This window comes from Pelmatolapia mariae, linkage group LG23, assembly GCF_036321145.2.
Source record: "Pelmatolapia mariae isolate MD_Pm_ZW linkage group LG23, Pm_UMD_F_2, whole genome shotgun sequence".
NCBI lineage: Eukaryota > Metazoa > Chordata > Actinopteri > Cichliformes > Cichlidae > Pelmatolapia > Pelmatolapia mariae.
Genome location: NC_086246.1, coordinates 19,841,312 through 19,854,328, shown reverse-complemented (window position 1 = coordinate 19,854,328; position 13,017 = coordinate 19,841,312). Strand labels below are relative to the sequence as shown.

The 13,017-nt window shown below is 40.8% G+C and overlaps 2 protein-coding genes across 3 annotated transcripts in view; both read right to left on the bottom strand.

Annotated features, from left to right (window-relative positions):
* LOC134620098 (neuronal membrane glycoprotein M6-b-like) overlaps positions 1-7,261 on the bottom strand; it is a 50,334-nt gene extending 43,073 nt beyond the window's left edge. The window contains exon 1 of the mRNA XM_063466030.1: positions 7,142-7,261. Coding sequence (XP_063322100.1) covers positions 7,142-7,145 — 4 coding nt within the window. The 5' untranslated portion in view covers positions 7,146-7,261. The remainder of the gene's footprint in view (positions 1-7,141) is intronic.
* Positions 7,262-9,344: 2,083 nt separating this feature from the next.
* Positions 9,345-11,481, bottom strand: gemin8 (gem (nuclear organelle) associated protein 8). Of its 2 annotated transcripts, none has more exons than XM_063466752.1 (4): positions 11,413-11,481; positions 11,093-11,157; positions 10,544-10,886; positions 9,345-10,411 (listed from the first exon to the last, which is right to left on the bottom strand). In XM_063466752.1, the coding sequence occupies exons 2-4, from the start codon at positions 11,093-11,095 to the stop codon at positions 10,152-10,154; spliced, it is 606 nt and encodes a 201-aa protein (XP_063322822.1). In that variant the 5' UTR covers positions 11,096-11,157; positions 11,413-11,481; the 3' UTR covers positions 9,345-10,151. The 2 variants fall into 2 exon arrangements, with proteins under 2 accessions (XP_063322822.1, XP_063322823.1); XM_063466753.1 differs by having other exon boundaries at positions 10,544-10,883.
* Between the last annotated feature and the right edge of the window lie 1,536 nt (positions 11,482-13,017).

Sequence of the window (13,017 nt, the reverse complement as noted above, 5' to 3'; positions counted from 1 at the left end):
GTCACTACGCATGGGTTAACCTACACACACCTACAGACACACATACACTCACACACACACACGCCTACACGCCCATCCCCCCAGGGCACCCTCCGCTCAGCAATTTATCAGACGAGCCACTAATCCTGCTGGCCCAGATTTGGTCCACAGTCTGCTCCACATGATGTTACGTTGTCATCGCCATCCAAACAACTGCGCACACACCCTGCCTCGACCTCAACCACGCACAAACAAACATACATATATATACACACCCCCACCCCACTTCAGACTGCCTGCCTGCATCATATGACCCCCCCCACCCCCTTCAAGAGTCATGTGACTCTGGGGCTGCTGCACCTGTGACCTACTGCACGAAACTGCAGCACACACCGGCAGCAATGTGGCATAAGAGATGCTTCCCATCTACAGTGTGCAGGCGCGCCATGAGTCACTGTGTGGAGGAAATGCAAAGCAGGGTGGGATCATCATCTTCTTCACCATCATCATCACTGCAGAGGTGGGGGAACAGCAGGGGAGGGAGGGGAGGTGAAGCAGAATGGCATCCCCTGCTGTCTGTGGGTCATGTGTATGTATTTTTATGTACTGTCTATTTTTTGCCCGCGTGGGCTCATGAGATCCGATGTGTGACTGTTTGCATGTGCCGGGATTTGAAACGACGCCCGCCTCGCAGCTTTGTGCATCAGTGCGTTGTCAAGGCAACAGGTCCTCTCAACGCCGACTGATTCCGACACATAAAAAGTGGCTGTTGAGCTGAGTTTAAGGAGCCTGAATATGAAAGCAAGTGTGAGGGCTGTGTTTACATATTGGCCTCAGTCAAGGCCGAATCAGTGGGGTGGGTACTAAGCAACAGCTTTCAAAACATTAAAAAACACTGTTCAAAGAGTAAGATGCCTTCAAACAATAGCAAAATCAATAAAAAGCGTAGTAAGAGAGAAAAACAAATACTACTAGCTCATTTCTTACATTGTTATGGGCAAAATAATGATAATTTTTAAGACTGTTACTGATATTTGGTGATTCAAAAATCTCCAAAGGCTGATATTTTTTTCTTTTAGACGAATTAAACATGAACAGATTTCCTTAACATTTGTTATCTGTAACTATTTATGAGTTTTTAAAGTTACAGTGTGTAAAATCTCATCACTAGATGCCAGTAGATTGAAGACTGTCAAGTCAACTGAATTCAGTTTTCTTACCTATTTCAGTTCTATCCCAGCTATGGAGGCTGCAGTAGGACAAACACGTTTTAGTCAGCCAAGTGAAGACCGTTCCCAATAAGGGCTGCAGCTGATCCATCCATTTATTTTCACTTATCCAGGGACGGGTCACGGGTGCAGCAGCCTAAGTAGAGAAGCCCAGGCCTCCCTCTCCCCGACCACCTCCTCCAGCTTGTCTGAGGGAACACCAAGGCATTCCCAGACCTCTCCGGTGTGTCCTGGGTCTGCCTGGAACACCTCACCCAGAATGCGCCCGAACTACCTCAACTGGCTCCTTTCGATGTGGAGGAATAGCTACTCTAGTCTGAGACCCTCCCCGATGGCTAAACTCCTCACCCCATCTCTAAGGGAGAGGCCAGCCACCCTTCGGAGCAAGCTCATTTCTGCTGCTTGTATGCGCAATTTCATTCTTTTGGTCACTACCCAGAGCTCGTGACCATAGGTGAGGGCAGAGACATAGACTGGTAAATCAAGAGCTTTGCTTTTACGCTCAGCTCTCTCTCTCTCTCTCTCTCTCAAAAAAAGGCATACACTATATTTGAACATAAAGACAAGACAAAATGAGAGCTCTATAGTGGAAATGAATACAAACAAGTAATTCTAGATTATCTTCTTTTCACAACCACTGGAAGTCAGAATATCTTGTAAAATGGAAAAGGTTCAAGTCATGTGTTCACAGGGGTAGAGTTAAATAGATGCCTTTCTTTCTTTTTGGTAATGAGCAGTCTGGAGTTAGAACAAGGTAGTAATGAATGGCCTCTCATGTGCTTACACATACAAAGTTCTGTCCTCTCTTTTGAGATGTTAAAGGTTGTCAGATAAACACAAACTTAACAAATCAAGAGACTCACCACTGTACAGCTAGTTTACTAAATGCACTTCAAAGTGAGAGTGGGCCACTTTATCTGTTGGAATCACGCTCAACAAGTTAAACAGTGATACTGATTGAATCTTAAAAGAAATAGAAAACACTTAAAAGTCATTACAAAGCAGAGACCATCTCTCTCATACTCAGCAGGGAAACTTGGAGGCCATGAATCATGAGGAATATAAACCACTCAGCTGTTTGTGAGCTCAGTGAGTGTGATTGCACAGCTGGAGCTCCGATCAAGCACTGCACGATTCAGCAAGCAAATCTTTTTGAGGAACTAATTCTCGTCATTCAGGAGACTGTAAAGAAGCGCTTTGTGCATAGCTGCCATGGAGGCTTACAAACAGGTATTTATTAACTCTCAGCAAACCACATCAACTGTTGTTGTCTTTCTCGAGCTCCATGTATGATCATCGACAGTCCACCATGCCCTCTGCACCTGCTTCCAATCCTCTCACCAGCCCCACAGAACCTCATCAAAGTTCAGCTTTAAAAACTGAGGTCTGTGTTGCTCCAGTCAGTTTAAATCGAACCTCCTCTGAGAGTTTCAAGAGGGAGGGATGCTGTTTTAGGTAGTTGCAGGAGTTAAAAGCATACAAGCTTTTCACCTAACTGTTACAAGGGTCTTCCTTGACTCTCTTGACTGAAGAAAAACGACACAAGCCTGAGAACAACATGCCACAGGGAATAACGGCACAATAGAAAGGTGCTTGGAGAGGTGTGACTGGCACTAAAATGTTAGGACTTTCCTCACAGTATGACAGTAACGCATTACTACTGCAATAAAATCTGTGACCACACTTACGGCTATCTGTTTTATCCACAGAGTAATTTTGTTGCAGAAGCACAATGTAAAATGAACTTTACTTGTTTCAGTTCATTCAGAAATTTACATTCAATTTTTTTTGAAGCACATTTTCTTTAATGATTAACTATCTGAATGAATAAAGCTTTCCTTTTTTAAATATATTTCAGTTGCAGTTTACTCAAAATTATTGCTTCATGAATCATTTTTCAACACTGCAAAAAAACAAAACAAAGAAGTAATAAAAACATAATATTTTTTCCCCACAACTTTGGTTTATTATTTCAAAATTTTCACTTGCTATCTCAAACGTCTTAAGAAATCAGTCAAAATTAAAAAAGAATAATTAAAAAAAAGAGTTATTAAGTTGAAACTTTGAGTTAATAACTCCAAATTGTGACTCACAGATCACAAATTTTCTTGTTCCAGTGGTGGAAACCAGCTTCCATAGTTCGAGTGAAGCTGGACTACAAGGAGCAAACCTATGCAGACGCATTCTGCTAATAGTATGACTCCATACTGGCGCTGTTTCTGAACAGGCACTGCAGCCCTGAAGTTTTCTAGACATCATCCAACACAGGTGCAAATGAGAATGCAAATATCCAGCATCGGTAGATCACATCAGTCGCTTTGACCTGCTAGCTTCCAAGTGCAAATTTCATGTGATGTTGGATTGTGTTGATGTGCAAACAGCACTGGGCACCATGTGCAAGTGGGAACCATGTGAGCAGCTTCCTGTGCGCTTAACTAAGGCATTTCCAACTGAGCCATTTCCAGTAGCGCGACTACATCTAAAGTTGACTATTTCTTGAGTACACATGCACAGTTGAAAATCTGGGAACCCATCAGCTACTCTGCTGACTTAGCCTTTGGGCGTCACGGACAATTTTACGGGGCTTCCTGTGCATTCAGCAAACTAAAGTCTTTGGAGATTCCCATATCTGTGCACCAGCCATTGTTTACAAGTGTACATTAAAAAAAGGAAAGCTAAATGACTATCAGGTGGTCACCCTCCCTGCTTTTCTCCATGCAAAAGATTGTTTACCTGCACACAACGAAAGCCTGCTGAAATGATTGGTGCAGATTTTATGCATTTACATATAGTAACTGTTTATAGAGATTACATAGTTGGTTACTTTATACAGTTTTCTACACAAGCATACCATGCAGTGACTTCATATTTGCAAAGTTAATAAACAGAGATTAAAAACAAGTATTTGTGGTCTGTTTTGGGGCACAGTCAAGCTGTCATAATGTAAGCAGTGCTTTAGTCTAAGTGTCAGTACTCTGCTGTTCTAATCAGCTCAGTGGATCGGTCCACTTTTCTCCCTTTTTGCCAGCTCAGTGATCATTTATTCCTTCAGAATAAAACAGTCCTTGAAAATCTGAAGCCTTTGAAGTCTGTCTGCTTGACGGCTGTGGTGCTCAGTATCTATTCTGCAGATCAGCGCCGAGCAAAATCCACAGGAGAGGATGGAAGAGGACACGAGTTTCCACGCGCAGTCGAGCAGAGACGAACTGCAGCAAAAAAAGAAAAAGAAAGAAAAAGAAAAAAGAGCACAAAGAGCAGATTCACGAAGGGGGACGCGGAGGGGAGGAGGGGTGGTGGTGGAAAGAATAATGATGAAGACAATGAGCAGGGGGATGATGAGAGGAGCAGATGCAGATGAAAGATGGGATGATGATGCTGACGATGATGGGACTAAAGTAGCAGTTTGGGGGGAAATAACAGGCAAAACTGGAGAGCTGAAAGTAGAGAAGTTTACGACGGCTGCCTGTAGAAAAATGGCTCCTGTTCTCCATCGCAGTAAATCATGTCATTTGGCTACATCCTGTCTGTTCTCAACTTCTCACCAGCCTAAAGGAGATAAACAGGCCTGCTGGCTTATTGGAAACAGATGTTATGAATGGGAGAGAGAAAAGCAAAGAAAGAGAGAGGGGGAGATCCAGACGCGGAGAGAATAGGCAGAGAAGTAAGAGGTAGAAACACTTTGAATAAGTGGCCTAATGAGATCAACTTGAACGCTGCTGGTTTCAGGTCAGCCTCCAGTAAAACACAAACAGACGAAACTGCTAGTTTAACAAAAACATGAAACATGCGTCTCTTCAGTTTTTCTGAAATCTGTTTCTCCTCTGTGCACGACAGTGAAAAAAATGACACGTGAACATGAGCACTAGTCCAGACTGTGCCTTGTTCTCTGTTTGTTTTTTCTTTTCATGCCATGAAGAAGAAGTGCTAGCATGTCAACAGCTATCCCTCTGCACCCATGAATTAATACTGTATACTATAAATATGCTTGGTATATAACCTCTGTTCAATATCACAGAGCTCAGTTTATCTTCTTCCTAAAACAAAGGACCCTAGACTTCAAATATACTAACCTTAGCATGAGGTAAGCTGCATTAGATTAGAGAAAATGTGCATTTTGATTTTAAATAATTCTAAATGACTACAGCAACTATAAGTAGGGACTAACCAGTATTGGTGCCATAGTTGTTTGGTGTCAATTTCTAGGGAGCAAAAAAATTACAATATGTATATATTGGCATATATTATGTAGGTATATTCACACATTATATATAATGTACATATGCAAATCTGTTGATTGTTTAAATGCTTGTCCACTTTAAAGCCTCTTGATTCTGTGTATCACAAAAAAGCAGGATGGTCCTCCCAAGCAAACAGAATAGAGCAGCATGGTTTATTTACAAGGTTTTTGCCTGGTTAAGTCTACATTTTTAAAAATTTTAAATGAAATCTAAATGCAGTACTTACAACATCAGGCAACAGGACATTGTACGTTTAGCTGAGCCTCTTATTCACTCTGACCTTGGAAAAGTTGGATTTAAACTCTTTGCTGCTCACACATGGAACACATTTGACGCTGCGTTGTCTGATTTATTAAATTGTATATGTTTTTGCACACAGGTCTGTATTAAAAACGAGATCTCAATGAGAAAATCAGTTTAAATACAAGAATTATTATTATTATTAATAATACTAATTCAATTTTCCAAACCAATAAGGTAAGGACCCATAATTTGGTCAACGGTGATGCCTCTCTGCTGCATGTGCTGCGAGAAGTAAAGTTGGTGCCCCTGCTGGACCAAGTATGCAACAACATAATTTCTAAATTATTTTTCTTCATTGTTTTCAGCTAGAAAATAAAACTAAATAGTGTACATGGCATTAGTAATACAACTATGGTGGCCATTTATATCAGTTCCTCCAATTTATGAGTCAAGAGGAGAACATCAAACTGTCTTTGCACAACTACTTACAAAGATATTTCCCTTCCCACTGTTTAAATAAAACCCATTAATTCTGAATAATTCTTGTATTTCTTTATTTCTCTTCTCATTTCCTGTGCCATACTTTCTGTTTCCTTTTGAAAACAAAGCAAATCTTAATCGCAATGAGATTGCCAATCTGATTTGAGCTAATAAAAGAATAACGAGTGTGCAAAAACCCTGGAACAAGCATCCACCTCTACGCAACAACTGTCTTCCGTGTCCAGCCCGTTTAATCCACAGCGGGGAGCGGATCACTCCCTCTTAATCCAATCAACATCAACTCTCACATGAGTAGATAAGGTGGGGAGAGGTAACCGCTGTGTGCTAGCCGAGAGTCAAGGAATGCCAAATTTTTACCTTGCAACAGGAGAAATTTGGCGAGGATGGGATTTTTGTACATTTTTATACTTTTTATACTTTTAATGGTGCATTACTTTTATAAAATATCTTAAAAAAGATCTGGAACATGTATCCGGATTATTTGAAGGAAAATTAGTCTAAATCTAAAATGAAATCTACACCCACCCTCTCTCTGAAGGTGTAAAAGCTTTAATTCATGCCCTTTCTACTCACACGCGTGCACCACTGCCAAGACACCAACAGCGTCTTCTGATGGCACAGTGTGACATCAATCAGCAGATACACGACCGCGCAGGAGAGCGCGGGCACGTTGATTTGAAACCATAACTGCCTAATGAGCTTCAGAAGAGTGATCGTGTGACAAAAGGCTGCAAAGATATTCAGAGTGAAACGGTGAAAGTTAACACGCCCGAGGCTTCAAAGTGATAATCAGACATGCAAATAAGAATCCATCACACCGACAACACGCAGCTCAACACGGCCAGGACAGATCTCTGCAGCATCCAACACGAGATGAACCCGCTCCTCTGTGCAAGAGTTGAAATGCAAAATAAGCAAAAACAGGAAAATGTAAAAACACCGTTCGCCTACCCATTTTTTTCAGCTCTTGTGGAAACTGGTCCGGACACTGTAAGTGACTGTAAGATGATGTCCACAGGTTGTCTGGAGAGGAGGGGAAGGAGAGGGGAGGGGGGAGGCAGGATGAAAACAACTGCACGTCCCGTTCTGGAATCAGAGGGAGGAGGAGGGGGTGGCGTGTGACGTCACCCCCGGGGTTAGAAATGGATAAGGCGTCATTAATCCAAACGCACAAGACAAGTGTCCTCGTCAGTTCTTCGTGCCAAATTATAAGACAGACGTCCACTTTAACAAAGCACAGCCCAGCTTTAATTCATTTAAATCAGTTTTACATTTGTTTGTTCGCTCATTGAATATTTATGTATGTATTTTTTCTTTTTAAATAGCTTATTATTTATTTATTTATTCACTGGCAATAAATAAATAAATTATTCATGAAAATATTTGTTTATTCTTTGCTCATAAAATTATCATATCATCACATCATCATGTCATTTACTTTTCTTGTGACACGCATAATCACATAATGACTCATGAGTCATAATAACAATTTTGAATATACAACTTATATGAAAAATATTTCTGAAAAATATTTACATTTTTTTCAATATTTATTTATCAATAAAAATAGTATATTTTAACATAACCTTGTTTTTATTTATAGTTTTCATTTTTAATTGAATTTTTTTTAATTTTTACTGAAAAGATTTAATTACCCGATGTTCTCTAATGTGTTCCTGTGACTTTCATAATCATAATGAGGAGTTCGACAACAAACATGTTATATTGTCTTATAACATGTTTGTTTACTCATGTATCTATTTATGGATAAATGTGATTTTTAAAATTAATTTGCATTTATTTACTCTATTTACTAGCTAATTAGTTCGTTCATTGGTTAAAACAACAAGTTCAAGTCATTCCAATGTGTCACCACTTTACAAAGACCTGGAAGAAGAACCAAACATTCATCTTTAGGAAATTGGTTAGGAGGTTTAGAAGCAACCCAACCCCAACCAAGATACAAGCAACTGCTCCAAAACCAACACCTTTATGCTCAAATAAAATTTGCAGTTGCCAACGTAGACGAGCCAAATACCATCTGAAGAAAAGTTTTATAGTTGAGGTGTTTGGCCACAGTTTGGAGGAGTAAAGGTGAGGCTTTACAACCTAAGAACAGTGTATCAGCTGTCATCATGCTCTGGGGCTGTATTGCTGCTACTGGCAGGAGGTCTACCTCCATATTCTCCAACTTCACCTTAAATCAACAGTTAGATGGTTTCAAATGTGGACACAGTTTGGTGTTCCAACAGGACAATGATCCCAAATATACATCAAAACTGGTTTTGGAATGGATAAAGGAGGCTAACATTAAACTCCGAAAAGACCTTCTGAAAGCCTCAACCTCAAGCATTCTGAAAATTTGAGGACTGTGTTTAAAGGTTGGGTCCATGCTAGGAAACTAAACAAATTAAATGAAGTCTACCAATTCAACAAAGAAGACTGGTCAAATATTTAATTTTTCTATATTTAAATTTCAATTTTATTTATATAGCACTAAATCACAACATCAGTCGCTCAAGGCGCTTAAAAGCTCTTTAGAAGCTCACTGAGGGGAAAAAAGTATCCAGTATTTCACAAAAAGATTAGAGAAAAGCCCAAGAAGTAAGAACTTTAGTTTTTCTCGTATCCGCTCCCGTTAATCTCGCGACCCATCCGATTTATCTCATGACCCCGCAGAGGGGAATCAGAGGACTGAAATACCAAACGACATGTAAACTAATGAAAACTCGTCCCTTCTGAGCAGCTGAATACAGAGTACTGAAAGTGCTAGCATCACAGTTTCACTTCCTTTTTTTTGTGGGAATTAATTCTGGGCATGATAAGTAAGAAAAAAACAAAACGCCTGCATATTTTTTTTTTTTTAGTGTCAACACTTAATAATTAAATCTTTACATTTAATGAAAAATAAAACTGCATTTGCATCCACTACCCCAAAAGTTCAGAAATAAATCTTCCAAGTCTGACACTAAAAGCTTTAATTTATGTTGAGTAAATAAAATTTCGAATTAAACAAAAGTCCTACCAACTTGAATTACTTGGCCCAGTTTTATTTCGGAGTACAGAAATGTGCTGAAGAGCAGTTATATAACCGGATTTCCATCTCACAGCGATGCCACTAAAAATCACCACAGGCAAAGGAAGTTTCATGTGGACATAAAACACTTTATTACAAACAGAAATCATATAAAACATACATCCTCCAGTTTAAAAAAAAATGGAGCAGCTTGGTGCAAACACAAACAAGATAAAACAGAATAGTCAACATCCCCCCCCCCCAGAGAACTCACACGAGTGGCTTTGAAGCCAGTGAAATGTCAGAATCGGAGAACCGCACTTTAGAAGTAACAACAACAAATCACTCTTGTTGTGTAGGAATAGCAGAGGCAGCCATGCAGGAACGCTCTCAAATCTGAACACAGGGAGTGGACGGAGGGGGGAGGAGGTGGGGCTGACAATGTTTTCTGTTTTTTGTGGTTAAACTAAGTTGACAGGCATAAGAGGAGCTACTGCAGCATGAAACATCACTGAGCCAGAGGGTAAACAAAAAGAGATTAGGAGGAAACACACAGGCGCAGGCTGTTTGAATACATTTGCATCACCTGTGGGGGCAAATTTACTGTAACTCTGACCCTCAGCTCACGCTGCTTCTCACTTTTTAGCGCCGAACCAACAGGATGTTTTGGGGGACTAAGTGCTGGTGTTTAATGCCATAAATTAAAAACCAATTTATGCAGAAGGGTAAACCTCGAGGAGATGTCGTGTTCCGCGTACTGCCACAGCCAGAGGTTTTAAATCTGGAGCAGCAGCCGACAGATCAGAGATGTTTGTGTTTGGCCGAGCAGAAGTTTTGTTTTCTTCCTTGAAATAACTTCAAACCTCCTAAACACGTTAGTTCTACATCAGCAGCTTGCAGAGGGATCAGAGCATGGATCTCCTCCAGATCAAACTGTTTACAGTGTCATAGCTTCAGCGGGATCACGGGCCAGTACTTGGGCTGCTTCAGGTCACAGTTTCTTTCGAAATTGAGTTGCATCGCCGCCTCCATTGCCATGATCTTGGCCGCATCCCCACCGTACAGCTTCTTCATCTCGGCCGTGCGTCTTTCGCCGGGTCGCTCCAAGGGAGGTGCGACACTGCTCCGCAAGGAGAAACTGTGTAGGTCCTGATCAGCCGGCACGTAGCTGCCCTGCTGCTCCGCCTCCATCTGCTGCTGCTTCTCTGCAAGAACGACAACACAGACCATTTTTGGACACATACCAGACAGGCTCCTCACCTTAGACTAAACATCTAGAGAGGCTGCGCTTTTAAAAAATGACCTTTTAAAGCACCTGCTCCCCTTTGTTTACTTACTGAGCTCCTCCCTGTGTCGCTCAGTCTGGGCGAAGTACTGCCGGAGCTCCTCGCTGATCTCCATGTTGGTCACATCGCACTCAATCTCGCTTTCCGAGCTGCTTTCATCCACACCGTCCTCCTCTTCTTTGCTGTTGCTCTCTGCAGAGCTCCAGTCAGCATAGCGAGCCCGGTCACTACGTCCCTCCTCCTGGTAACAGCAGGGGCCGTAGGCAGCCTCCAAGGCCTTTCTGTAGGCGCGCCTGTGCCTCTGATGCCACGCCATGGCCTGCTGGTAGTGCTGCCAGTATCGGCTGTACACCGGGCTGGAAAACCAGGACATCACAGTGCTTATGTCCTCCTGCTGATGAGAAAGATGAGCAAAGGTCTTATCAGCTTGATCATTTCCCCAAGAAAATGCATACTAGAGTCCTCTCTGAGTGATCACAATGATTAGCATGCAAGAACATGAACTAAAGAGTCTCCTGATAAAGCCTCGTTTGTCAGTTGAGGGTAAAATAAGGGGCATGATCCTACAAAATAAAAGCATTACTATCTCAGTTTACTCACCATGACTGCAGACAGCTGCAACTTATGAGATGTTCCCCTTTTTTAATGTTACGTCATCGGCAAACCTGCAATTTATGAACAAAGTGGTTTACGAAGGCAAACCAGCCAACAGAGAGTAAGCTAAACATTGCAGGTGTTTGAGAAACTCTCAAAAACACGTTGCGGGCTAGCGAGGCGCGTGCTGACATCTGGCAAACAAAAATGGACGCTACGTACGTCACTTTTCACCCAGCCACACGCCAACAACACACTCCAACTTTTCACATCATTAATGTAAAACGTTTTGACCCAATAAATGCCTCACATTATCAAACTCTTACCTCTGTGGAGCCAAGCAGTTTACCATCTCATCTTACTTCCTCGGAGAAAATTTCCCATCAGCCCTTGAGTCCCTACACAATAATTGCTGGCTATTTGGCGCCACCCAGTGGATCCAGTTCGAACATGCACCCACATTCAACAATTGGACGTCGCACGTGACAATAAAAACGCCGCAGCATATTACATTTATTGGTGAATTTATTCATTCTTTCCTCCTTATACTAGTAAAACGGTAGGCTTAGTTTATTTCACTGGCTTTTAGTTATTAGCTTTACACGAGAGACACTCGCTTTGCTGTTTTTTTAAATTACACATTTAATCATCTAACTGCAAAAAATCACTAAAACATTGTGAAACTCTTAAGGTGCTTTGTCATGAAATAAATAAGGTAAATAAAGGAAATAATTTAGAGGTTTTTATTTGTTTTTGTTGATGTCATTTGTGCATTTGCCTAAAGTATGGTATCACAATGAAAGAGATAATAATAATAAAAACTCTAAGACAATTTATTGCCCTTAGTCTCGTCCCTCATCTAAAATCTGTTTGCGAGACCATGCCAATTTTTCTGGCCTTAGGGACCGCCCCACATTTAACGCTTCTTTTATGCTTCAGCAGGTGCAGTGTGAAGCCCAAATCTACCTGAAGACAGTGCTTGTTGTCAAATGGAGGAAGTGTTGCTTGTGCTATTGTTGGTCTACCAGGCAGAGTTCTAACATGCAAAGTTATGAAATGAAACTGAGTGTTAAAAACAATGCCCACTATAGCCACTGTACTTTCAGGTTTCTCCCATTCCTCATAAACTCCACTTACTCCCTATTCTGGCCAACTTGTCAACCAATCAGCATCTGACTGACTCGGAGATCATCCATGTACAGCGGTGTGCAATTGGGTGACAGGTGGGTGAAAACACCTTTGAACAGAAATCCAAATGCTGATGAACAATGTTGACTATATAATGTCTGTTCTTGCTCATTATACATCTGGCACAAGCATTATTGTGGTTTACTGTGCTGGACTGAAATAAAATGACCCAGCAGATGGTGCAGTTTTAAAAGGTGAATTTAAGTGAATGTCTCTATTTAAAAAAAAAAATTCATGATGTGATATTATAGTATATAGTATATCAGAAATCTGTTCACTATTTTTATTACAAATTATATCAGTAAGGAAGCTGACTAAATATTAACTGATAATTTATGGCAAAGGGGTGGGATTTAATAAGTGTTTACTTCTTCCCACTCCCTTTCAACATGTAAATTAATCAGAACGGCAGCTATATTGAAATGTATTGATTTTTTTGTATAGTATTTTTTTTCTCTCTTATTTTCTTTTCTAAATGTACCTGTATATTGTTTACATGTTTGAAATAAATTACCAATAAAGGTTCACTGTTATTTATTCTGCTGCTTTTTTCTTCTTCTTCTTTTTTTTGTTTTCAGCCACAAAGACACACATGTTGTGTGTCTTCAGAGCTGGGGTCAGCTCTGAAGACACACAACATGTAAATTTGTGTGTGACCCCAGCATGAGCTGGGGTCACATTAAATTGTCAGTCTGTTAAAATCCACCCATCCATTCTCTTCTGCTTATCCTTATCAGGGTCTC